Genomic DNA, 25,649 nt, shown 5'->3' with positions numbered 1-25,649 from the left:
TTGTTTTCAGGACATTCTGAAGCTCTTCCTTATGGTGCCACCCTGTCAACTCTACCCTATTTTGAACGCGTATACGTGTCCTGATGTTCAGATAAAGGACGATTCTCCTGTCCCGCACTTGGCATAAGCTTAACACAGAGTGGGCAGCACAGATGAAGTTGTAGGCCACTTATACGGTTAATGTTTTAACTTAACTTCTACTTCCCTGGGGTAATGAGTCTGCAAAAGCCAGTTACAAAAAAGAGCAGATGCATTCAAGTCAAGACAGGAGGAAAATGCCTGTACTGTATCATGTTCCATAGGGTCCTCCTTACTTGGTAACCTGCCTTCTTGTCAGTTAGCAGGTGGATCGAGTCCAATGTGGCAATCTTCCTCTGACACATAGTTCATTTGCATCACCTGAACTCTCTGACTGTACAAATACACTGCGTTCTCTCTGGGCTTGCCTGGCCTGTATATTCACTAGTGACTCATTGGACTTTCGCAGAGGCATGAGCCTGAGCAAGTCTGAGCACTCTGTCAGCAACGATCCATCTCCTGTCATCATGATGCCCTCCGGCAGTCTCCAATAAGGGCGAGGAATCGGAGCTTTGAAGAAGCTTATAGCTCAATTATAGCCCACCACCAACACTACCACACACACCCTTCCAGCCAGCTTGAATCCATTGTCTAAAATAGCCCCCTCTCGCTTCTCTTTTCCATCCTAAGCTCATGTTTCAACGTATGTGAAACACCACATTCTTAGAGGTCCCAGAATTTGCCAGCGTGTGTCTCAGGGCTGAGCAGCTAGAGGCCGCCCTCTGGTGGTGATCTGTGTCTCTGCAGTTTACCTACATCAAAGGCCACAACCTGTGCTGCTGGAGGAGTTTAAACACGCTCCCATAACTTTGTGTAATAAATGCAGGAAGATGGAAAGCAACTATTTAGTAACTTGTGAGAACACGACTCTCTGTTTCCCCATCCCCTCTGAAGCCCTTTAAAAGTTTCAGTGTTGTTGGTTATGAAACCCTGGAATCCAATAGTTTCGGCACCTGTGACATTATCAGCACCCATTTCTCTGTAAGTCTGATCATAAATAGCGTTTTACAGTTTCTTTATTTTGTCATCCTCTCTTTTCCACTGTTTGGCCACCATGAATGCCAGTACTCATCTCTCTCTCCCTGGTGTGCAACCATGCAGAGACGGTCCCCTCTGGCACATACACTGAAAAAGGGAACTTTAGCTGGTTGTGGTTAAAAATAACTCCTCTTTTCTGTTATAAGGTGGACTAGATTGGTCTCTCAGCTGCTCACCTACTTATGAAACATCTTTAATATGTAATGACTGTAATAGTTTTAATGAATGTAATATCAAATAATTGTAATTCTTTGAATGCACACATGCACACACAAGATATGGAAAGGACGGACGAGTGGGGTCAGCTGAGTCAGTAAGTAAGAATGAGTCTTGAATTCAAAAGCATTTCACATAAATTATGAACACAGGTTTCCCAGAAAACGTAGAAATATGACATAAATGACTGATCACTTGAGTCAGGGTGTTGCTTATTCAAGGCCCCTTTTAATGACTGTATCCACAAAGCCTTATCACAGTCATTAGCCAGTCATTGCCAACACCACACGTGTGATATTTACTTTTTATTGCAATAGTGGGGACAGGCCAGCTGTCATCATTAAGTCATTTGTGTGCCCCCTGCTTTCCTTTCTGTCTTCATTAAAACACACACACTGCTTATTTTTATGTAAATGTTAAACACTGAATGAACACAGTAACACACATAGTGTTCTCTTGGACATTAACACACACACACACACTGCTCTCTCTAACATTAACAAGCAGCCACACAGAAACACACACACTTTGCTTTTTATATAAATGCACAAGCACATACACACTACTCTCTGACATCAACACACACACACACACACACACACACACACACACACACTCATGACCCCGTACACTCTGTCCTTTATCTATTCGTCACGTTGACTCTGTGTGTTTGTTGTGTGACGGTGACTGTGTGAGGACTTTCAGCCCAAACAAAACCAGGGTCTCTGTGTGGCGGATGAGCAGGACGCTGAAGCCCAGAGGCACAGGGAAGAGGCAGATAAAGACCCCCCACACAAGGCCCACTATCAGCAGGCCCCTCGGGCTGGGGGATCCCCCTGGAAAATCCCAGCTCTGGCGGCAGGGCTGGTAACACAGCTGCTGTGGGTCTGTCTGGCTCCCGCTGCTCTCTGACTGTGTTGTTGTACACGCAAAGCACATCTCCGGCATGTTTTGTCGCAGTGGCTGTGCAAGCACTAGAGATTGTTTGTTCTGGATTTGCCTAGCCACCGTCTCGGTTTCGGTCGGGGGCCCGCACCTGCCAGGCAGCGCAAAGCGCTGAGATGAAGGGCAGTTCTTCCCATGAGGAGGGGGTGGTCGGGGTTGCTCGCTGCCTTGAGGCGCGACTGTACTGAGAACACAGCACCTGCCGGATGTTGTTCCCGTGTCAACAGTAAGGGTTTGTGTCGAGACGCCACCTGTGGGATTAGCGAGTGCACAGAGCACAGGTCTTGTTTGCATTTTACCTCGGTTATCCACGTCCGAGCTGTGCTCCCTCTCCCTCTCCTTCTCCGAAGAAAGTTTTGCGCTCTCTGGGCGCACATCGGTCGCTCGCGTTTGCACTCGGCCAAGCTCCGTGCTTGACCGCTTTCTCTCCTTCCCCTCCGATGAACGTTCAGCCTTCTCTGGGCAAACGTGGTCACCGGTGGGCCTGAGACTGATGAGACGCAGGCTCCCGCAGAGCCCCAGAAGGACGGCGGCAGCAGGGAGTCCCCAGTAGGGCTCGCTGAAGTCTGGCCAGGCGGCAGAGAGCAGGCTGGGGAGACAACGCCAGAGGGAACCACCACTGCCGCCGGTGTCTCCCTCCAGGCAGAGCTCAACGCCCAGGTCCCAGTGGCGTTCAGCACGGAGCCCAGAGATGCACCACGCCAACAGGCAGCTCAGGACACAGGCGACGTGGGCCAGAGCGCCCGCAGAGGAAGCGGTCCGGTTCTGCCGCTCCGCTCTCTTAGGCTCGGCCCTGGCACTGCCCTCTTCTCCCTTCGTCTGGAAACCCTTCCCTCCACACTCTCCCTCCATCCCTCTGAGCTGGGGCCAGTGGAGATGGAATGCCATCTCCACGGCAACCAGAGGGATGATGAGCAGCATCACACCCCCGTAGGTGTGAGTGAGGAAGAGGAGGAAGCGATGGGCGATGCTGTCGGTGGAGACGGTAAAAGGCACTAGCCAGGAGCCAGACAGCCAAAGGAAAGCCAGGAACACTGCAACATCAACACGCAAGCAGAAGCACAACCTGGTCAGACTGTGCACAGAAAAGAAACATCACCTTCTACAACCATGTCAACATTCTACAACCATGTCAGCCTTACATCAGAGTTCTTACATAAAAAAACTATCAGTATATATATACATACAGTATCAGTATTGTTCAGATACTGAGAAAGACCAATGTTGAGATTCCTCTTTGGAAAGACAATTAAATGCAAATGTGAATGAATGATTGCACACAGTCATGTTAATACTCAGATCACATTCCATCTCCACCACCTCAAAGCCCCCAAGATTGGCTGTAATTTCACAGAGGCAATATCCAAAACGCTAGCTGCTGGTGTGGTGAAGAGAAGAGCAGAACTCCTCCAGTGGGGGGACATTTGGAGCATTTAAGGGGTGCTTCAGCTAATCTGCTCTTGATGGGTTCTTTGTTCTACAGCAGATTTCATCTGCAGTGGATTTTTAACTGGCAAGTTCTGTGTGGAACTGTCTTCTTTGCTTCCACATACACACACCACACAACACAACACAACACAACAGAGAAAGTATGCCTGCAAGTGTGTGAGCTAAGAATAGCAAGGGGCTGGGAGCTGAGCTAAGACGCGGGTGGAGATAAGACCAGGAGGCAGAAGGCTGCTCACCCGTGATAGCGAGGTCGGTGAAGAGCAGGAGACAGCCGCAGCACAGCCCGACGGAGCTGAGGGGTCCACGGACCATGGGGAGGCAGAGGATGCTAAAGCCCACTTTACACACACACATGGTGAGGACAGCCTCCAGCAGTCCTGCCATCACTACACCTGTGAATCGGAGCAAAACGGAACAAAACAGCAACCGAAAATGAGTGGAAACAGATATGAATGTTTAGGTGAGCCTACAAGGCAGCCAGGTGCACAAGGTGCTCTCTACGCACGCAGTGGAAGGTGCTGGTGCAACCAGGTGTGAACGTGTCTGTGTACCTGTAGTGAAAGGAGACGTGTCACTAAATATGTGATTAGCCGGCCCCTCGACATTTTCTTTTCCGTAAACAACACTTGGTATACTCTCTAATTCCGCCAAATCACATACTGGCTCTCGGCTAGAAAGAGGATTGGAGGGGAAACCTGCTAATTGGTTGTACTGGGGTCAGATTGAGGGTCAATTTAGGCAAAGAATATCTCTTCATCATCTTTATCTTCAGATTGTTTGCAACCATTTGGAGTCTGGAGGACAGTCTTAGGAACCCTACTGAAGGTAGGTACCCTGCTCAAACTTAAATGGCTGTGGTGGATTGTCAGTAACAGCTACAGGTTGGTTTGGTTCCTGGCCAGAACTTGAGGGTACCATATGGCAACGCGGTTTCCTAAAATCTTTGGTTTATGTACAATCCACAGTACCCGGGGCTGGTGTCAAAAGCACTGACAAAAAAAAGAGCGATACTCTTCCAAACCTACAAGTCCAAACCTGAACGTAGCATTTACAAGTTATTGAATTATTTAACGTTGTTCATTTGGTTAGCAAATCCATGGCAAGGCACACCTGCCCTGGATGGAAAGGCAAAACAAATGTATTTTTCCACAGCATAAACGTTCAATACATTTTAATATTTAAGGCAATGATAAATAAATTATAAGCTATGAAACTTGGGATATGTGTGTGCTTTATGTTTAAAATCGAATAGGATATTTGTACAGATGTTACAGGACCAACCTGCCTGTAATAAATCTGAAGTATGAAAGCCAGGCTTAATTAGTGTTTCTATATGAACACAGGGTTGGTGCACACACCCTCCCCCCTAGTCACCACCACCATCATCATCATCATACACACATGTACACACATTGACAAATTCATGGCATACTTTTTGGGTTCAACCACAGAATTATTCATGTTAAAAATAATTACACTGAGAGTGAAAATTATTTCAAAATAGAAATGGAAAAAAACACACACCTATAGTTAGGTTGGTGTCCCTGCCAAATACATTTAAAGTTTAACATTTGTAATACTCAACTAGTTGGACAACTAATTGGAAATTGGAAACTATTAATTGTTAGCATTTTAGACTGCTTATTCAACAATCAATGTTAAAAATGATGTCAACCCAAACAGAATTGGTGTTGTGACACCATCACATACAGAGCAGTGAGGTCATCTTTAGGAAACATTTCAAATGATCGTTTAACCTTACCCAGTTTAACCTTGCCACTCTGTTTACAATATTCCTCTGCACTGAACGTTTCCCAGGGGACCTGTTGAGCAGGTCTCAAATATTTTTGACTTATATCAGCAAGTGTGTTTGTCTCTACAAATACCCTGTTTCAAACAAAAGTCCTTTGTCTGACCGTCTCATTGTTAAACATGGCATTGTGCAAAACCACACAGCGCAATGCACATGTCAGGATTTGAAGATCGCAGTTGCAAAATGGAAAACAGGCACACAGACCACTCCTTCACAGATATTTACACAGGTCTGCTCTTTGTTTTTGCGGCATGGCATGGCTGAAGAATTACGACTTTTGCACAAACTTTGCCTCCAGCGCAGGCTGCACCAGATAAGGCTGACTGCGAGAGGAAAGCAGAGGAAGGGAGGTGCAGGAAAAGAGCGATTGGGAGCGTTAGGGAGAGTAAGGGAGCTCGCTGGCTTACCTGAGGTCCCACGCGCGCGCTCTGCTTTTAGGTGCTCTAGCTCAATGCCTCTGAGTCCTTATCTCACCTCCCCCAGCACCCCCAAAAACCTCCCACTCGGGAGACGTGTCCAAACCAAACACTCTCACCTCACCTGCGTGTGTGTGTGTGTGTGTGTCAGCACGTGCCTGACAGGAGGGTGTGCCTGCTGTGTTTGCTGAGAGATCACACACACACACAAACCGGTCCAACAGCTTTTTCTCCATGGAGAGGCCATCCTCATGTCTGCATTATCCCAACAGGTCTATCTCCTTTTCTTTCTCTCTCTCTGTCTCTCCCTTCCTTTGTACCAGTGTCACTCACTCACTAGCCAAGTACCATGTGTTTTACTCACCCTTTAGTCCCTCTCTCTATGCCTGCCAAAGGAGGCAGAGATGTCATACCAAGGGAAAGTTGTAAAACTGTCCTCAAAAGGCCCGAAACCAGCAACAAATTTACCCTAATTTCATAGTAAACTGCACAGAAGATCTTTTAGAATTTTTTATTTTACAAAAATATATCCATAGAATTGTTTTATAAAAGAATCAGCCCACATAGTGAGCTTTTTCAGTTTCTCTGCGGTCTTTCTCATTGCTGTACAAAAAAATCACAATACATACTGGTTGAAATTATGTAATAGGCAACATTCTGCCTAATCTTTCTGCCGTTTTTTTTAAGTTTGGAAAAGAAATGTCAAGTCAAACCAACATCCTCAGATTAACTGACAGCCTATGAAAAGGCACCAGTGGGATATAGTCCATGTGCCTAAAAGAAAAGAGGAACAAATACTGAAATACTGAATAAAAGTAAGAAGAGATTACAGTTCTGTGGCCAATTAATCACCAGTGCCACATCACCACCTGACTCCTGTATATTCATGGCTTTTCTGGTAATATGCCTGATCTTCACAGGAACAGCAAGGACAGCTGTTGTGACTTGCCTAGCTGAACATAAAAAAAACTGTAGACGGGGTCTAGACGCATTTTCATATTTTCACACCAAAATGCAATCCACTGCAAGCCCCTTTAAGAGAAACAACGTGTAAAGTATGTTTCCTCTTTCAATGACCGCCCTCTAGCGGCACACTCAGAGAAGCGCAGAACCACAGACCGTTCTGGCCAGATGTGGTTTTGAGTGCTAATGGATTGATTAGCCTGTGTAGTTCTAATGAAGTGTTTGAACAAATTATAACTATCCAGTCCAAACTCTAACAGGTCTATTGTAGACTAACTGATGAGAGACCATACACACAAGGTTCTATCTTACTTGACAACAACCATTTGTGAATCAACAACAGTAGCCCAAATAGCTAAAAAATTGTACATCGACCTCTTATTTTGTAATGTGCCATCAAATAGTACGCGATGAAAGCGAAGTTGGCTAGTCTACCCACAGAACACAGGAGTACCGAGGAATGCCATCTGTACCAAAGTATTTAAGAAACATGCCACATTTTCAGATGAATGCTGTGAAAAGGTGGTGCACTGATGCCATGAGCAATAGGCGAAACATTTATTGCCTTTATGCATTGTTTTTTACGCCTGCACAGTCACTGCAGCGGTACCCGACTAACACCAAAACGACTACATTGATATGTCTGACAACAGTCTGATTTTGTGCATTTGGTGTTGCCTGTAACCTACAGCTTCACATTTCCAACTGTCTAGCTTGTATTATTTTTAGTATTTCGCTTGATATTTACAGAACACTCTCATGATATACGCTGTTCGCCTGCAGCACCCAGAAGTGAACAGTAGGCGACCCGGAAGGTCTGAACTCCGACTGAAAGCAGGCAGAAAGAACATCCTAACCTTTTATAAAATATCAAAATCTGCCATCGAATTGTTGGGTACGTATGGATTCCTTCTTTTCTTCTCTTAGTTTTAGTACAGCTCGCAGACCGTTTTGTAATTTCGTCAGAGTTGTTTCCTATTCCGCTCGCTGAAAAGTTCGAATAAAAAAAAATGTAAAGCGCATGTTTTGAAAAAAAAAAAATAGCATTTTTAAGCGAATATAATACAACCATGTTACATGTTACACATCCAGAGGAACGACGAATTTTCCATGTTAGCACAGCTGGAATTTGCAACGCGACGAAACCTATCTTGCCTATTGCAATGCCATTTTGCAAGGCATGATTGTTGTAGGAAGTGTCTAGTTTTTTTTTCTCCTCCGAGCCGGGCTATTCAAACCTGCAAATCTAAGTAAACAATCATTCGAGCACTTAATGCAAATAAACGGGTGGCATATTTGCATGGGTTATGATCGACTCATTTTCGGTAGAGATTTTGTCTGCAAATTTGGGGTCTGCAGAATATGGCGTCCTGTCCTTATAAAAATAAGACGGGCTGCCATTTTTGTTTTCCTTTTGTCTGAAATTTTTAATAAAACTGTCTGAGAATGTGGGAGAGGCTACAGCGGGCAGAGATGGAGCCGAGTTTCTTAAGCGTCTAAATGTTCGCGTCTGTCTATTGCAAATCTTTAATTTGAAAAAGGAAAATATAGAAATTGGAAATAATCGCGGTGATACCGATAGAGCAAAAGCTGAAAAGTTAAGTAACTTTTATCAGTTTTGGGGAATGCATCCATTCAGTAGCCTACTTCGACAGTACAAACAATTGTTTTTTGAGTCATGTAACCATTAAGTTAACGTTACAGGTTAACTAGCATTAACATGGTAGACTATTTGTATCGTGAAGTTTAATTTTAGCAAAACTGTTAAAGGCTACAGCGTCTAAATCGCTTATGTAGTCTCCACATAGGCTTGCTGTAAACTGCTAGAGACGTGATTTAGGTTATCTAGCCTACCTAACCGAATGCTAAACCAGGTATTACCTCTGTTATGCGAATGACCTGATTTGGGTACAATTTCATGAAAATGTCCGGTCCTTTTCCATTTTGACGCTATGTTTAGTCGAAGTTGTTTAGTGTTGAGCATCCCGAAGCAGTCCAACACCTCAAGGATCTTCCCACAATACCTTGCGTTCTGATCACTTAGTTTAATCCATTAATCTCGTTCATTGACATTCTAATTACCCGTGCTTGATCCGAGAGATGTATTGCAGTGAACTGCATTGCATTGTATTGCAGGACGGTTTAGATAGGTGGATTAGCATGCACTGTAAATGACAGCTGGGGAGTGTAGGCCAAGTTTGTTTGCTGCTTAGTTGTAGGCTGATAAACGATCAGGTACACAGAATACACCAATATATCATAGCAGCATTATTATTTCTAAAATGCCAGAAAAAAAATCTAAATTACCCCCTGTGAGGTATGCTGTTTATACAGCTGCGCAGCATTCAATGCGGAGCAGATGAAGTTTAGTCTTGAAATATATCCTAGATGTTATTCATGGGTGTACTGGAGGGATTTAGTAATGGTGAACATAATTGGTAATCAGTTTTGTTGATTTAGACACTGAAAAATAATGCTTTTCAGTTTAGGATGCATAACCAAGAACAGCATTGAATCTTTGTGCACGGTCTGTTAATTCTTTCTCACTCTGTTCTCAGCTGTCTGCAAAATGTTCATTTCCACAAGTCTAATCTTTTAGAAATCTTTGTTATTTCTAACCCAAGTCTGACTTAAAAAACAGAAAAATGGGTTTGCTCTCATGCATAATGAATTCCTTTCTATGACATTGCATGCTTTGGCAGCGTCCGCCGTTCTGAAGGTTCCAAAGTCTGTTTGAATAGGGGGGCTGCATAGCACAGTTCATTTACATCAGCCAAAAAAAATAAAGATGATATGTCCAGGCCTATGAACCTAAAACCCACAAAATATTTCCCTAATGATGCCATAGGGTGTAGGTTTCACTTCCTGGAGGTAGTGAGGTGGATGTTTTTGGAGGGAAACAAGACAAAAAAAAATCTTCATTTAATCTCAAGCCTGATTGTGCATCTTGATTCTCAATGCCTTTGTTTCTGTTCATTTTAGTTCTCTGCCTCTAAAACGATGACATTTTGTAATAGATTCATTGATCTTTGATGGCATACATGTTTCTTAGGGCTATCTTTCTGGTTCCCCATCAACGGGACGACTTTAGTAGGCTAGACCTGATTCTTGTGTTAGGCCACTTGTATTCCATCTGCAGTAGGAGTGACCGTGGTTGAACTTAATTTATCAGTCTCCTAATAAATTAAGAGGACAAAATTGTGGCAGTTTTTGTGTCTGACTATCAACGCATGTATGTTGGCTTTGATAACAGTGATGTATAGAGCATTTTGCAATAAGCTATTCATGTGCTTCAGTGTTTGCTAAGGCTATATGCTACTTCAACTATAACCACAATTATGTTGAGACCCCCCTCTGCTTGTGATGTGTAGGTTAGATCACTGTTGTGTGTGTGAGACTCTATTACCTTATGTAGTTTCTAAACTAAAGGATTCTTTTCACTGACAAAATGGGAAAAAATGCCAAATTATATGATCGCTTTATATCACACTCTTTTGAAGCTAGGGATCACTGTTTTGTAAAATTTGATAGAAGCTCTTTATATTCCTTCTGTGAGGCACATTGGGTTACCTCCTGGTATGAAATGCGCCATACAAATAAAGTTTGATTTGATTTATGTTATAGGAATACTAGCAATTAAATTAGCTCTCTGTGAAATCAAAAAAATCTGGTCTCTGTTGCTGTCCTATGCTATCTGTTATCAGGAACTAATTTATTTGTTGTATCTACTCATTGTAAACCAATCACAAGAGTTCTTTGCAGTGATTGAGCTATATACAGTAGCTGTCCCTCATTTTGAAAAGCACAGCAAGTTGTCCAATAAGTGTGCATTGAGGACAGAAGGAGGGCTTGGTGCAGACCTGTGAGAGGAAGGAGATGTCTTTTCCTAAAATTCCAGCAGGATTATATTCCGCACCTTTAACATGGCCTTTAGAGGCTAGGTGTGTTTATGGTAAATTAATTAAGAGCGGTCTGTGATCAAGACGATCAAGATCAAGGCACCTCTAGGCTACGCTACAAATCAGAACCATGTTAAGGGTGTGTGCCACTTGATTTCGCCAACTGTGATCAAATCAATAATATCTTTATAATCATTTAGATGTGAGATGTTGCATGGTTTGTTACACAAACAAATTACTAATGTGTAACTAATTTGAATTGAATATGTTGTTCTACACAGTCAGCCATATTACATAGATATTGAGTCATTATTTGTCTCAAGAGGATAATGTTTTGTTTAACATTCCTTGCAGACCTCTGAACTGAAACAAAAATGCCCAATTTCTATGTGAAAGTCCCACACATTTCAAACTTCTTTTCTCAGCATGCATGCATTCTAATGGTGCCTAATGATCTTCTTACGCTTACTGTCTTACTACGGGCAGGTTCTCTTTTGGTGAATACTCACAACGTACTGGGGTTGGTTTGAACCGCTCTTAACGATTGGCCAATAAAGGGGAAGACTAAACAAGGAGTCTTGTTTTTTTTTTTTCATCCCTGTGGGACATTGTCACTCAGAAGTTTCTCTTTGAAGAAATCTTGCTGAACTTTTCATAACGTCTGCCCTCCTTCCACTTGTCCTTAGTGTTTCTCTAAACTCTTTAAAAGACAGACGGGGAGTTGCAAGTCAGGCTTGAGACACTGGGCTGCTTGTGTTTTGAACATTTTCAAGTGTGGTTGGCAAACTGCTTCTGATCGTTGAGTTAAATTATGAATGAAAGCGCATAGTCTAACTGATGTTACTGCCATTGATGAGTTGGTGGTGAACCCCTCTTCTACCGTCTTCCAGACCAAAGGGTGGAAACTCTAAACTATTTTTGTAGTTTAGTTCACCTCAAGAGCTGATTGTTCCTGTTCCTGATGCAGCACAAGAACAAAAAATACTGACCGACCGTGCCTTAGTGAAGCCGAGACTGATATTTGTTATTAGTATTGAAACAATACAGTGGGAATAACAGTGAGACCCAAGGCTAAGTCACCCTGCCCCAACTAATGCCAACGCCAACAAACTTCAACGTCCAACTCCTGCTAGATGCTGTTGAATCACGGAGTTACCCCCATTTGTGTGATGAAAAGTACAGTTTTTTTTCTCCCGCCATTCTAAATCCAGCAACAAATTAAAATGTTCAGAATGTTGAAAGGCTGCTAGGCCTGTGTAGAAAAGCCGTTTAGTTACGTAATCTGTGATACAATAATGTAACAGGACATTACACAACAATCCATAGGATAATACAGAGTAGCATCAGCAATCCTCTGGCATCATTCAATCAATAATAGCATGACACACGCCACAAATAATTGCTATCAATCAATTGAGTACAATAATCAATAATCATTGCTCCCCCGTTTGATTCTTTTAGGAATGGCGGAGCCTCGGTTTAATAACCCATATTTCTGGCCTCCACCTCCTTCCATGCCTGGGCAGGTAAGGTCATCCACAGTTTCTTTCACCTTTTCAGCAGCAGATCAAGCAAAGCATCCTGTGTCTGGTTGGGATGTGACTCATGTTGGGATGATCACGTCTGCTGAACTATCAGATTTGGGTTGATCACCAAAAATTTTACTTGCAGGAATTAGTAGGGGAGAGCGTTTAAAATCAAGAAAAACGATTTACTGAAACAATCTTCTGTTTTCTTTAGGTCATTCACTCAACACATTTGCACAAATGTAACTTTTTTCTGATTCTTTTGGTTATTCTGTGTAGCAGTAAGGGAGTAGCCGGTATTGAAAAGTAAAATGCTAAATAGGCCGCCCAAAATTTCACATACCAGTAGACAGCTTTGAGTTCCCTATTAATGTCATACATAGTTTCAGCAAGTTAGTTTTATGATATAAAAATCAGATAACATACACCACATTTTTTTTGACTGAAGTTATCTTTCTTTTCTCCAAACTATTATTTTTAGCTTAGAACAAAGGTACAGTGTATGAGCATCTCACTCACCGACGTGACTGGTTGTGGAAGTTTTAGAAATTCTTCTGTCAGATTCGCACATAGGAAGCCAGTCCCCAATATCAAAGGTTCACAAGACAGTCCGCACACAGGCAGACAGTTGATGAAGTCACAACTTGGGCTGAAGTAAACGTTAGCTGATTAAATGCCTCTGTGCCACCTCATCAGTTAGCTTTTTTATTGACTTGATGTCCTCAGGAGAGATTAATATGTCTGACTCAGAATGTGTTCTAGATTGTAATTTGGCCTTGTTTGGGAACTATGTAGACCAATGCGATAACATTATTATCATTTTTTAAATGACCTTGGTGGTTGTGTTTCAATGAATCAGAGAAGCATGCTATGTTTAAGATTGTTTAGCTATCAGTCGGTTTTATGGCTGAAAGTCTTATTTTGGCTATATCTTATTTTGGGTTATTCAACATGGCTGATAAATAAGACATTTTTGTGCCTGCTAGCATGCCATTTGTCTTTATACATGGAACTGTTAAATTACAAATGTCATAGGATGAATTCACTTCCACATCCATAATCAAGTTTCATTATCAACATCTGTTTTAGAATATGAAATAGGCAACAGCCCTGTTGTAGTCACATCAGTACTAATTGGTACTCTCTGCATGTAGCAGCTATTGTATATGATAATTTTTAAAGAGAGAGGAGGTAGATTATTTTAGCAGCAAAAGCACACAGAGAGGATGAAGCCTACTTCATTGGCTTCAGTGTCAAATGCTGTCAGCGTAGGTTAGCTTTTCCAACTTAGTTTTCAAACATGGTTCACAAGTTCAAGTTCAAGTGCTTTATTTGTCACATACACGAACATGTAGTGAATTATAAAAAAGGGTCTACGCTCCACACTGTGCAAAAATACAAAATTAAAAAAATTAAATAAGGAGAGAGTGCTGAATTAAAAAACTTAGTGAGTAACTAAATTTGAGGTCAATAGTCTCACTGCCTGTGGGTAAAAACTCCTCCTAAGTCTCTTAGTACCACACCAAAACTTCTATCTTCCATTGAATCCAGATAGTCCAGGGAAGTGGAGGCATCAGACATTGCTTCAGGCAATCATTTCTATCCTCTATTCACTTTCCTTTCAGAAGCCCTTATTTTGGGAGAAAATGTATACCACACTTAGGTACCAAAGTGTACTTGCACTGTGTCCACTGGAGGGAGCTCTAATATTTATTTCTAAGTTTCATCGAGCTACAGGCTCCTGTTTTCTCTTGTGTCACTGTGTGTATGCTCACTCGGCAGCTGGATAACCTGGTGCTCATCAACAAGATTAAAGAGCAGCTGATGGCGGAGAAGATCAGACCTCCACACCTGCCGCCCACAACCGGCGCTTCCCAGCAGCCTTTGCTGATGCAGGCCACGTCCACAGAGGCAGGGCAGCATGCGATGACAGTGCCCAAACTACAGCAGATGCCCGGCCTTCATGCCCACAGTCCCTCACAGCCTGATGTGGCCCTTCATGCCAGACCAGCCTCCAGCACTGTGGCAGGTACTATCAAAATACCAAAAATAAATACACGTGGAAAAAAGTGTTTTGCGAAAAGGCCTTAATGATCAATCAGCTTGAGCATACCCTTTAAATCGCTCCTCACAGTCCTCTAACTGTCCGTTCAGTATGTCTTAGACCTAGAAGGATGACAAATTTCTCAAACACACGTTTTGCAAACCATATGATAATTGCGCTTATGATTCATTGTACGACTGCAAAACAAGTAATAGTGTGGATGCCACATGCTCAATGGACAGGCATTAACAACGGTCACTTTTGTATGTGTAAATAAGTAAAAAAAATACTTTCCACAAGTATTATTTGTGAAATTGTTGGCCTACATTCTGTCAAACTATTTTGGCTGTCAATTTTTTTTTATGTTATGTTTTTTTATGTACTCTTAGGGGAGAGCAGGGAATGTTGTCACATTCCCCTGCAAATGATCATCTCCAGTTCAGGAGAGACAGCCTGCCAGGGCTTTGAATAGTCAACATAACACATGTAACAACATAGCCCCTGGTCACAAGAGACCACTTGCCCCTGGCTGTTGCTTTTGGCTTAATCTCAATGCCAGTGCAAAACTAAGACTCTAGGTAAAGCATCGAATCACATACAACAATCACCTCTAATCATAAAAATGTAAAAAAAAAAAAAATATTCATAAAAAACATATATTTATATATTTTTTTATTTATGCGTTTATTTGAAAGGGGACATTGTACATTGATAAACATTTCCCAAAAAAATGAAATGCACCAGAATTAGCTAGGTTAGCTAGTTTTCATCCATTGTCCCTTGGCAGGACATGACAGAGAGAGACTTTTTTAATAAAAATAAAAAAGATAAACAACAAAACAGTGCAGTTAAGATAACAAATTGTAGAAACCAGACAGACATACAAGGTAAACAACAGTTTGACAAAACAGTGCAGTTAAGATAACAAATTGTAAAAACCAGACAGACATACAAGGTGTTAGACATAAAAGGAAGTTACGGTGTGAGTAATGCAGTGGCCTAATTATGGTTGCAGGTTTGGTTATTTTGTAGGGGTGGGGTAAAAAATTGATTCTTCGATTTCTCTCGATTCTCTCTACAACGATTCTGTTTCGATTCAGAAAAGTTCATAATCGATTTTTTAATGAAAAAAAGAAATTATAATTTTTTTAAAAAAAAATTTTGAACACATCCATTTTGTGTTGAAATGCAAGCTGCATCGATTATTGCATTGTTCATTGAAAGTCATAATTGTGACAAGGAAAAGCTTTTTCTCTAATAAAAAAATAGGGAAGGTAATTCATCTGCTGATTTTCTTTAATTATCAAACACAAAGTAGGAAGTGATTTGAGACTGAGTAGCAAACTCAAATGTTTTAAAAATCGACATGCATCGATAATCGTTTTATCGGTTTAGAATTGATAATCGATAATCGGTTTAGAATCGATCATCGATAATCGGTTTAGAATCGATAATCGGTTTAGAATCAAATCGTTGACCTCTGAATCGGAATCGAATCGAATCGTGAGGTGCCAAGAGATTCCCACCCCTATTATTTTGTATCCATTTCTACATCCAAGTTTGTTTTTGAACACTGACAAACTGGCGCACGAGATGTGAGAAAAGATCATGGCATACATAAAATGTTTGGCTGCCTCTGTTAAGTATGGCCTTACATGTCTAAAATTAGCCAAGTTAAATTGAATGGTATTGGCCACCATTTTGACATGTTTTTTAAAGGTTAAATTGCAATCTAAAATGATCCCCAGATATTTAAAATCAGATACAGGTGTGAGCTTTTCTCCTTCAATAAAAACATCAGGGTACTGTGCATTTGATGATTTCTATTACATAAAATGTTGTATGCCTTCTTTTTACTTTGGAAGGGGAAAAGTGGGAAAATTGTGCTCACTTCATTGTAGAACAGTAGTTCCCAAACCTTTCATGGCTTTTATAATAGACAATAATACTAAAAAAAATTGCTCACTGCCATACTTAATTTGACCAGTACTTGATTGTTTTCAGTCCATTCTGTGCCCTCAACCCATGCCCCCCCCCCCCCCCCCTGCTGTACCTCTGTGTCCCACCAGGGGGTTCAGCCCACACTTTGGGAACCACTGCTTTAGAGTGACCTTGATTAAAAAACAAGATTTTCACTCACAAGGGTGTGTAACACTATGAAGCTATTTTAATTTTTAGATAGTTCCCCATAATTTTGGAGGAATTAACCGCGTGACACCTTACCCTTGTGACGACTTGCCCCACTCTCCCTAGATATACATATACTCATATTTTTGCTGTTTGAATTTTGATGGATTCCTGCTACATGTCAATCAATTATCCACTCATTTTAGGTTTGTCTTTGCAATTTCTCTCTAACAGGTCGAATTCTTGGTGATGTAAACTTGAATCTGGATGACAAAACGGCTCTGAAAGCCAGAGGACTATGGGAAGACTGGCATTTGCGTCAGATTATTGACCAGCCAAGGACAAACCACCTGTCAGGTGAGAATACTATCCTTGGCACCATATGTGCAGCACCTACTAAGCTCCCACACATACTTTCTAAAGATCAGCCAATCGCAGAACAGGAGGCACACTGAATAGAAACATTTATTTGGAATACATATATACGTATAAGAAGAACTGGCCCTTCACCAAGGAAAAGGCTAGTATTGTATAGAATTGAATTAAATGTAATTGATTGATTCCTGAATGGAAATGCTTACCGGTGTTAACATACAACTTGCACACATGAAACCAAACAACATACGGAATACAAAACAGAATAAAATAACACAAGACGAAACAGAAATCAAAACAACCAAACTAAATCTATCTCATTTTTCTCACTGAACGCTGTGAAAAATTACTCTGATAGCCTATTTGAGACATAAAGTAGGAGCCTGTTCCATCTCTCTGTACGAATATACATAATGTTTTCTCAGGAACATGGTATGATGTGTGGATTTGCATGAGTAAATAGTTTGACTGACCCGTGACACCCTTTTCAAGCACTCCATTATGTTCTGCCCTGCCTCATATCTATTCTAGATAAGTAACAAAGTAATTGAACTGAAAGGATACAGGGGATTTCTTGAATATAAACATATACAGTGGAGAAAATAAGTATTTCTGTCTCTGTCTCTCACTGTTAAAATGGACCTACCATTACAATTATAGATCACACATTTCTTTGCAAGTGGCCAAACTTGCGAAATCAGCAGGGGGTCAAATACTTATTTACAGCAATGAGAAATCGGTGGAGGAAAGATATCACCGTTCTTCACTATTTTAAAAGCCGTATAAGGTAACAGTGGCTGGTGTATCTTGTAGGTGTGTTACTAGGAAGGAATACTATTCAGAACAGCTGCCAAAAAAGGTGGTTACTATTTGAACACAAACAAAGGACCCTCCATCTGTAAACACTGCAAATGGACAGGGTAGCAAAAGAGAATATTACACAAATGTTTACATTTTAACAAATGTGCTTTTCATCGTGATATCAGTCGTTAACTGTCATGAACTGTGTTTCTTAACTCAAACCATTTCTGAAAACCAATCTAAATTTTGAAGAAACATTACAGAGACAATGTCAAGGCCTGCTGTTGCCTCTGTTGTAGCTTGTTTTAAGCATTTGATGTAAACGATCCATTTTAAACTGGCCAAAAGACGTAAAGAAGAAACCCCTTTTGCTTTAATTTTGATCACTTAAGTTATACTTCTGTTATATACCAGTTACTTCAACTGTTGACAAGCCCCCAACAGAAACAGACTAAATATGCAACACGGGTGGTCTGTCTGTGGCTCAGTAGTTTGCGTGACAAGCAATCCATGCAGCCTAAAGGATGATGGAAGACTACACTTAGGGAAGTAATGATGATCCCACAAATGAGTAACATATATAAAGAAAAGAATGATGGCCTGAGCATAGGACCTGGGAAATATTTAATTTCTGTAAAAATAGGTGTGGCCAAGGAACATCTACTGCATGTGAAAGATGCCTCATTGAGATACTGTTGAGTTATGTTCACAATTGAGATGAGAAAGCTTTAAATAAATACTTGTTCCAAGGAAGTGTGGAAGTTAAAAATGGCATGATAATAGGCTAGCTAATAAGAGTGTAAATTGTGGTTCTTTTTGAGAAGCTGTATTCCTGTACCTTGTTAGAGGCATGAACAAGCTTGAATGAAGACTATATATTTAGCAGTGACTTGCTTATACAAGGAAGCAGGGGGTTCATACAAATATGGATGTTTGAATAGGATCCACATTACACGTGGTTGTTTTCACAATGATCTATGGGTGACTTTAGGAATGCTTTGCTCTCCAAACATTCAGGTTTCTTTGCCAAACATTCCCTACATGACATGTTTGTACAGTCTTTGTAAAGTGTCTGGCTACCTGTAAAAGAGACAGGGTAGTTTTATTTACATAGCATCTTTTTGACATTGTTACGCCCAAACCTTTGGAGCCCTATGAGGCGAACAACACTCCACCACTGACCCAAATTAACTACAGGAAACACCTTATTAAAACCACCAAATCCTTGGGATTTATTAATATAAAGACATACACAACAACTCTAGAAACAATATCAAATCACAACATCTACACAACAAAATCCCAAGCTGAGAGGCAGCAAGACCAGCAGTCCCAAAGCTAGAAGCCTCCCCTTCTGCAGAAGGAAACTTGAGACTTTAACCTCTGCTTACTCACCTGGCCAGGTGTGTCTCATCCGGCTGTTAAACACAGCTTAAAAGATAGGGAGTAGGTGTGGTGTTACCACGAAATTTGCAATTGCCTAGTGCGTGACCTTGAACGTGTCCTCGGGAAGTATACTTAAGACGGGGCATTTGTTTGTTTACCTATTATGTTGGATATGAACTTGATGTTTGCTGGGTGGTGATTTGCGTCTTGATGGATGGAAAAGCATAGCTGTAACATTTGTTCACAAACTTGAAGAAACCAGTTTTTAAATTGTAAGTAAATACACCACAAAACTGTCTTGTAAATTTGTGAACATACTGTCCTGTAGGTTTGGCCCTGGCCTCTCGTTCATCCAATCACACATCTTCAGAGGCAATCACTCCCACTACTCCTACTTCAAGCGGCCAGATCCGATTGGGCGGGACCCCATCTCACAATGTCCTCTCAGGATTGGCCAGCAGCGCTGGCATGGAGCCAATCAAAAGTGGCGGGAGTCTGGCTGGGTTATTGGGACCACCCCCTAAAATGGATCGAGGCCGGAAAAAGATTAAGGCAGAGAACCCGTCGGGCCCTCTTTTCGTGGTTCCTTACCCAATCCTAGCATCAGGAACGGATCAACCTGTCACAATCACTGCCAAAGAAGGGAAAACATACAGGTAACAACCTATAAGATGAAGTGTGAAAGAAACTGTAGTCTGCAGTGATGTTCTACAGTTTCTACAGTCACTTTACAGTTATTGAGGTAAACAAACACAGGTCTAGCGCTGTCGGGATCATTTCCATGCAGACATTACATTATCATCATACATTATGAGCCGGTCAGTGGCGGACTTTGACACGGATGGCATTACATTGTATAGCGGTGCTACAGTTGCCAGTCATTGCATTTTAACTCAATACGTGACCAATTTCGATCGTTAATTGCCCTTCTGAAGAAGTGTCGTTTTGGTGGTGGTGGTTTATCTTATTAATGCCTTTCAGTCAATAATGGTAAATACCTCTGAACGTTGGGGTGGCCCATTCAAATCATTGGAACATTTTGCAACATTCTGATGAGCATGATAATATGGACAGCAGAGTTAAACATTATGCCATCTGTGCATCTTAAAAATGCCTCTGTGTGTGTGTGTGTGTGTGTGTCCGTGTCCATCTCTTTCTCTCTTTTGCAGGTGTAAAAGTTGCCCGCTGACGTTCTTCTCCAAGTCGGACATGCAGATCCACTCGAAGTCCCACACAGAGGCGAAGCCTCATAAATGTCCCCATTGCACCAAGTCCTTTGCCAACGCTTCCTACCTGGCTCAGCATCTCCGCATTCACCTGGGCATAAAGCCTTACCACTGCTCTTACTGTGAGAAATCCTTCCGCCAACTCTCCCATCTACAGCAGCACACCAGGTAAGAAAAGTCATACACCTGGTCATGTTCGAATCTTAACATATCTGAATAGGGTTAGTGGTACAGGGCCAGTAAAGGTAAAATATTAGCGATGGAGACTCGATTGAATATCGAGGGGTACACTAACGGCACATCCACACAGTTGCGTTGGAATGCGTTGATCCGGCAAGGTTGACGCATCCGCATTCACTTTGAATGGGGTGACGTTATCCTTTGCCGAACTGAATTGTGGCTCCGTTGGGTTCCCTTGCGTTGCGTTTCATGCGTAGCTTGCGGCAACAGTTAAAAAAAATTCAACTTTTCGAGAGGCAATGCATGCGTCAGCCAATCAAATGCCTTTCATGCATAACTGACAGCACCGGCGCTAGCTAATCAGATCGCGTTTATGCTCACGTCTGAAGAGCGGGAAGCTCAAAAAAAAAGATGGCAGACGAAACTCCGTAGATGGTCGTATTTTGCTTAGATTTTTTTTAAGTTACAGAGAAATAGACACTCTACAATGTAAAAAACCCTTTATTGTAACTGAAAAATACGTCTGATAGGATATGCTAACATTAGATAGGTGACTCAGACACCTCGTCTGAGTCACCTATCTAATGTTAGCATGCTACTACTCACAAGGTAAACAGCTTGCTAGTGGCGTGATTGGTTTGTTGACCTGTCAATCTCACTATAACGTCTCTGGTATCAACACAACCCCATGCGCCAGACTCCTCCTCCGCCATCCGTTGGATCAACGCATTCCAACGCGTACGTGTGTAAGGTGCCTATGGGTGACTGTTCTATGTGTTCTATGGAATGGAATTTGTATGGACCTGAGGCAGTGTTGCCAGTATATGGCAGTTAGGATCCTGTTGGTCCTTGGTGAATACAGTACCTTTTTAAAGTTCAGAAACTGCACTCACTGCACAAGGGGCACATTCTAGAACCTTTAACGCAGGGGTTCCAAAACCTTTTCCTGATATAATCCCACATTTGTGGTCATATTTATGGTCTGTTGAAACATCAGAATTCAAGATGTGTTTTTTCCCCAATGGTATTCCATTGGTATTTTTTATACATTAGTTAACCTTGTAGAAAGCTGTGAAAGCTTTAAAATGTCACATTTGATGTGATTGACATCCATTTTGGTTGTGTAGAAAGGCTTTTGTACGTAAACTTGTGGACTGTAATGTCACATGGGAAGTGACAGATCCATTTCGGAAAGGGTTAGAAAGGGTTTTGTAAACTCATTTAGGTAAATGCAGGTAAAGATCCAATTTACCTTTCTGTCATCCTCTGTTGGATTTTTCAAGTGTTCTTACATGTACAAAGGAGATGTATCTACTACTTTTTAAGTGCTGAAAGCCTTTAAAATATAAAAAAAATATGCATGATCATGCAAAAAAAAAAACATGTTAATTCAGGTGTACTGTTTTTGTGTGTGTGTTTGTGTGTCCACGCTGGCGCAGAATCCACACTGGCGATCGACCATATAAGTGTGCTCACCCAGGCTGTGAAAAGGCCTTCACTCAACTCTCCAACCTGCAAGTAAGACCTGCAATCCTCCTCAAACAGAGAGCCGTCATTGTTCAGCATTTTCATTTTTATTGTCACAAGGTGGAGTCTGCCTGTAGTGTAAACACATAAATAATATGCTTTCAGTCCTTTCTCAGTGTTAACTGTGCCGTGTGCTTAAAGGTACTTCCCGTGATTCTGATGAAAGGTTGTTGATGTTTGAGCTCAACAGCCAATCACTCATCACCCCTCCCTTTCCGTGCTCCGGAAAGCAACATGTTGATTGACTGGAATTATTTTCTGGCTTGGTCTGAGACATTTAGTTTGTTTCCCATTGACAGAATCAGGATTGTGTTTTTATCTGCAATGCAAACAAAATGGGCCGTCACAGGACCACGAGGAGCTGTGCGCTGAATTTGACTTAAAGTGTATAGAATTGGATTCGCGGACTGCGCCTTTTAAGTTGTGCGCTTTGTTATCAGTCCTTTCCTAGCGTCAACTTGTCCTTAACAGCACAATTGCAGTCATGGTTTTCCTCTTGCAGTGGGAGATGTCAAGGTTATGGACTAAACGCCTTGCCAAAGTCAACACTGTGTGTTTGAACTCCTCCGATCTTTTAATAAGCCGAGCTGGTGGTGGTTCAGGTCCTATAAAGTCTGTAGAAAAGGCTGCTGAGGGAGTTGTTAAACAATAAAGTAATGATGCTGTTTCTCCTGTCCACAGTCCCATCAGAGACAGCACAATAAAGACAAGCCCTACAAATGCCCCCACTGCTTCCGTGCCTACTCCGACTCAGCCTCTCTCCAGATCCACTTGTCTGCACACGCCATCAAAAATGCCAAGGCCTACGCTTGCAGCATGTGTGGCAGGGCGTACACCTCAGTAAGTACTAAAGTTACTAATCTTTCCCAGAAATTGAAGCCGGATTAAGGTGTGGGCGCTGGGTATGACGGCACATTTAGGCTTCATTGCATCAACATCCATCAGTCAGATGCTGTTCTTATCTATAGTCAGTGCGCGGTAACACGAGTTGTCCCACTTTGTTGTCTAACACTGCAGTGAGATTTAAAGTGATTGACACTTTCACATTTTCAGACCTTCCAGTAGCAGATATAGGAAGAGAAACCCTTTTTCCTGTACAGAGAAAAAGAGAAAAAAGGCTAAATTTCAATATAATGCTACCTTTTTTTAAGTAAGTTATTAATGTTTAGATTAGATTCAACTTCATTTTCATCGCAGAGTATGAGTACAAAGTCAATGAAATGCAGTGAACAGTGGAGAGTTACAATATGCAAATATTATATATGTAAATAATTTAAATACATATATGCAGAGGGGCAGTGGACAGAGTTAGAGAATGCAGAGTGTAGATGCAAGGTTGTTTGTACAGTATGAACAGCATATGCACATTGTATGAAGAGTATAAACAACATATGTCCAGTTGGTTATATGTACAGTAACATTATTTATTAGTAAAAAGTCTAGGCGGTTCAGTCTGTGCAAAATATGAATTGTGCAAATAACATGTTGAAACATGTTTGTTAAAGTAAACAGTGCAGGAATGAGTACAATGATGCTATCTGAGTGTTTGTGTGAAGTTCAGCAGAGCCACAGCCTCAGGGAAAAGACTCTTCCTGAGCTTGCTGCTGTGGAAGCAGAGGGCCCTGTCACGCATGGCAGAGGGCCCTGTCACGCATGGCAGAGGGCCCTGTCACACCTGCCAGATGGCAGAAGGGGGGAAAGTCCATGGTCAGGGTGGGAGACATCCTTGATGGGCAGCACTTGTAATAAATCTTCTCAGTGGTGGGGTTTTCACCACCCATTGGAGTGCCGTACCCCACTGAGATGCAGTTTGTGATTATGGTGCGGTGTGTGCATGGCTCCTAGCCTGCCTGAAGTCCACGATGATCTCCTTGGTCTTCTGGGTGCAAAGTGGCAGGTTGTTGTTGGCACACCACGCGGCCAGGTGCTGTACCTCATCCCTGCAGGCCGTCTCGTTGTCACCTCTGACCAGGCCTACCACCGTGGTGTCGTCTGCTGACTTGATTATGGTGTTGGAGCCATAAACAGGAACACAGTCATGGGTGAACAGGAAGTACAGAAGATGACTTAGCATGCAGCCTTGTGGCACGCCAGTGTTAGGGAGATTGTGAAGGCAGAGAAGTTGTCTAACTTAGTAGACTGGGGTCTGTTAATCAAAAAGTTCAGTTTCCAGTTGCTGAGGGATATGCTGATACTAAATTGGCTAGCTTGGAGGGGATCACAGTGTTAAATGGTGAACTGAAGTCAGTGAACCGCATTCTGACATACGAGTTGTGACTATCCAGGTGGGTGTTGACCTGTTGTGGCGGTAGGCAAATGTAGCAATTAGACAGGATTTCAAGTGTGAAGGAACCAGCCTCTCGAAGCACTTGATGCTGATGATGAGGATGAGTGCGACAAGACAGAAGTCGTTTAGGGCCGCTCTGCGCAGGCTCTAAGCACACGGCCAGGTGTTCCATCAGGGCCAGCTGCCTTCCCTTTGCAGTCAGTTTGGTTAGGGTGGAGCAAACATCTGAGGTGGAGAGTGTGAGAGGCTGCTCATTGGGTGGTAGAATATGATAGGTGAAAATTCACCCTAGTTACCTCAGGACTCCGGAGCTGCATATAAGTATATTTATTAGACAAACAACAATTGCAATCGGGCTCACTCCCAGCACAAGGCTGAAAGTGAAGCAATGATAAACACATCGCATTGTAGCTGTGTTTAGCCTGTGTGTTTTCCCTGTGCCCTTCAATCCGCTGTTTGTAGCTGTGTTTAGCCTGTGTGTTTTCCCTGTGCCCTTCAATCCGCTGTTTGTAGCTGTGTTTAGCCTGTGTGTTGGCCCCGGCTGGTCTGTAAGTCTCCCGGTCTCCCGGTCAGCCTAAAGGCTGCATCACTTGCTTTGAGGAGGAGGTGGATTTCTGTTCATCCAGGGCTTTTGGTTGCTGACATTTTTAGTTTTTTTTGTGTGTTGTCACTCTGTCCACACAACTGTTGACAGAGTGACATCACACAAAAAAAAATGTGATGTAGGACAGAGTTGATGTAAGATCTAGGTCAGATATGACATGATACAGTGCAGTATATGCATATAGTTATATTCATTTGACGGATAAAAAAGGGAATAAGAACTAATACAACCGGAGGACTGCACAGAGGCTCCTATTATTGAAACAAATGTGTCAAAATGTTTTGTGCAATATTCCTTAGTCTGTCCTCCAAGGCCACAATAAACTGACATTGTCCTCTGTCCTCCTTGTTCTCTGCAGGAGACGTACCTAATGAAGCACATGTCCAAGCACACGGTCGTAGAACATCTGGTGAGCCACCATTCCCCTCAGAGGACGGACTCACCCGGTATTCCCATACGGATCTCCCTCATCTAGTTCTCACCCACACCTAGTTCCGGTTGTCGCTCATCTGAGTTCCCACGTCTGAATCCCGTTCTCCCTCATCTGAGATCCCACGTCTGAATTCTGTTCTCCCTCGCCTGAGTTCCGGTTCTTCTGCACCTAAGTTCCGGTTCTCCCTCATCTGACTTCCAGATTTTCTCATTCCAGCTGTTCTCTGACTTCAGCTCTCCCCTCCTCTGCTATCCCACAGAGGGGCCTCTTTTGAAGGTCCACCTTTTATCACCCGTCTTCTCATGGCTAATTTCTC

General features: G+C 42.2%; 2 protein-coding genes across 6 annotated transcripts; one reads left to right on the top strand and one right to left on the bottom strand.

Annotated features, from left to right (window-relative positions):
* Window positions 1-1,865: 1,865 nt before the first annotated feature.
* Window positions 1,866-9,289, bottom strand: LOC116220508. 3 transcript variants are annotated; one of them, XM_031567659.2, is made up of 3 exons: window positions 8,800-9,289; window positions 3,963-4,118; window positions 1,866-3,311 (listed from the first exon to the last, which is right to left on the bottom strand). In XM_031567659.2, exons 1-3 carry the CDS (start codon window positions 8,900-8,902, stop codon window positions 1,984-1,986), a joined length of 1,587 nt encoding a protein of 528 aa, XP_031423519.1. In that variant the 5' UTR covers window positions 8,903-9,289; the 3' UTR covers window positions 1,866-1,983. The 3 variants fall into 3 exon arrangements, with proteins under 3 accessions (XP_031423519.1, XP_031423520.1, XP_031423521.1); XM_031567660.2 differs by lacking the exon at window positions 8,800-9,289 and adding an exon at window positions 5,947-8,077; XM_031567661.2 differs by lacking the exon at window positions 8,800-9,289 and adding an exon at window positions 5,489-5,870.
* Window positions 7,727-25,641, top strand: znf362a (zinc finger protein 362a). 3 transcript variants are annotated; one of them, XM_031567663.2, is made up of 9 exons: window positions 7,727-7,813; window positions 12,279-12,343; window positions 14,126-14,372; window positions 16,749-16,871; window positions 19,447-19,732; window positions 20,246-20,470; window positions 21,922-22,000; window positions 22,691-22,849; window positions 25,259-25,641. In XM_031567663.2, exons 2-9 carry the CDS (start codon window positions 12,281-12,283, stop codon window positions 25,373-25,375), a joined length of 1,299 nt encoding a protein of 432 aa, XP_031423523.2. In that variant the 5' UTR covers window positions 7,727-7,813; window positions 12,279-12,280; the 3' UTR covers window positions 25,376-25,641. The 3 variants fall into 3 exon arrangements, with proteins under 3 accessions (XP_031423523.2, XP_031423522.2, XP_031423524.1); XM_031567662.2 differs by having other exon boundaries at window positions 19,405-19,732; XM_031567664.2 differs by lacking the exon at window positions 7,727-7,813 and adding an exon at window positions 8,090-8,515 and having other exon boundaries at window positions 19,405-19,732.
* Window positions 25,642-25,649: the final 8 nt, after the last annotated feature.

Source organism: Clupea harengus, chromosome 5, assembly GCF_900700415.2.
Source record: "Clupea harengus chromosome 5, Ch_v2.0.2, whole genome shotgun sequence".
Taxonomy (NCBI): domain Eukaryota; kingdom Metazoa; phylum Chordata; class Actinopteri; order Clupeiformes; family Clupeidae; genus Clupea; species Clupea harengus.
Note: the sequence above shows the minus strand (reverse complement) of the source record. Positions and strands in the feature narration are given on the sequence as shown.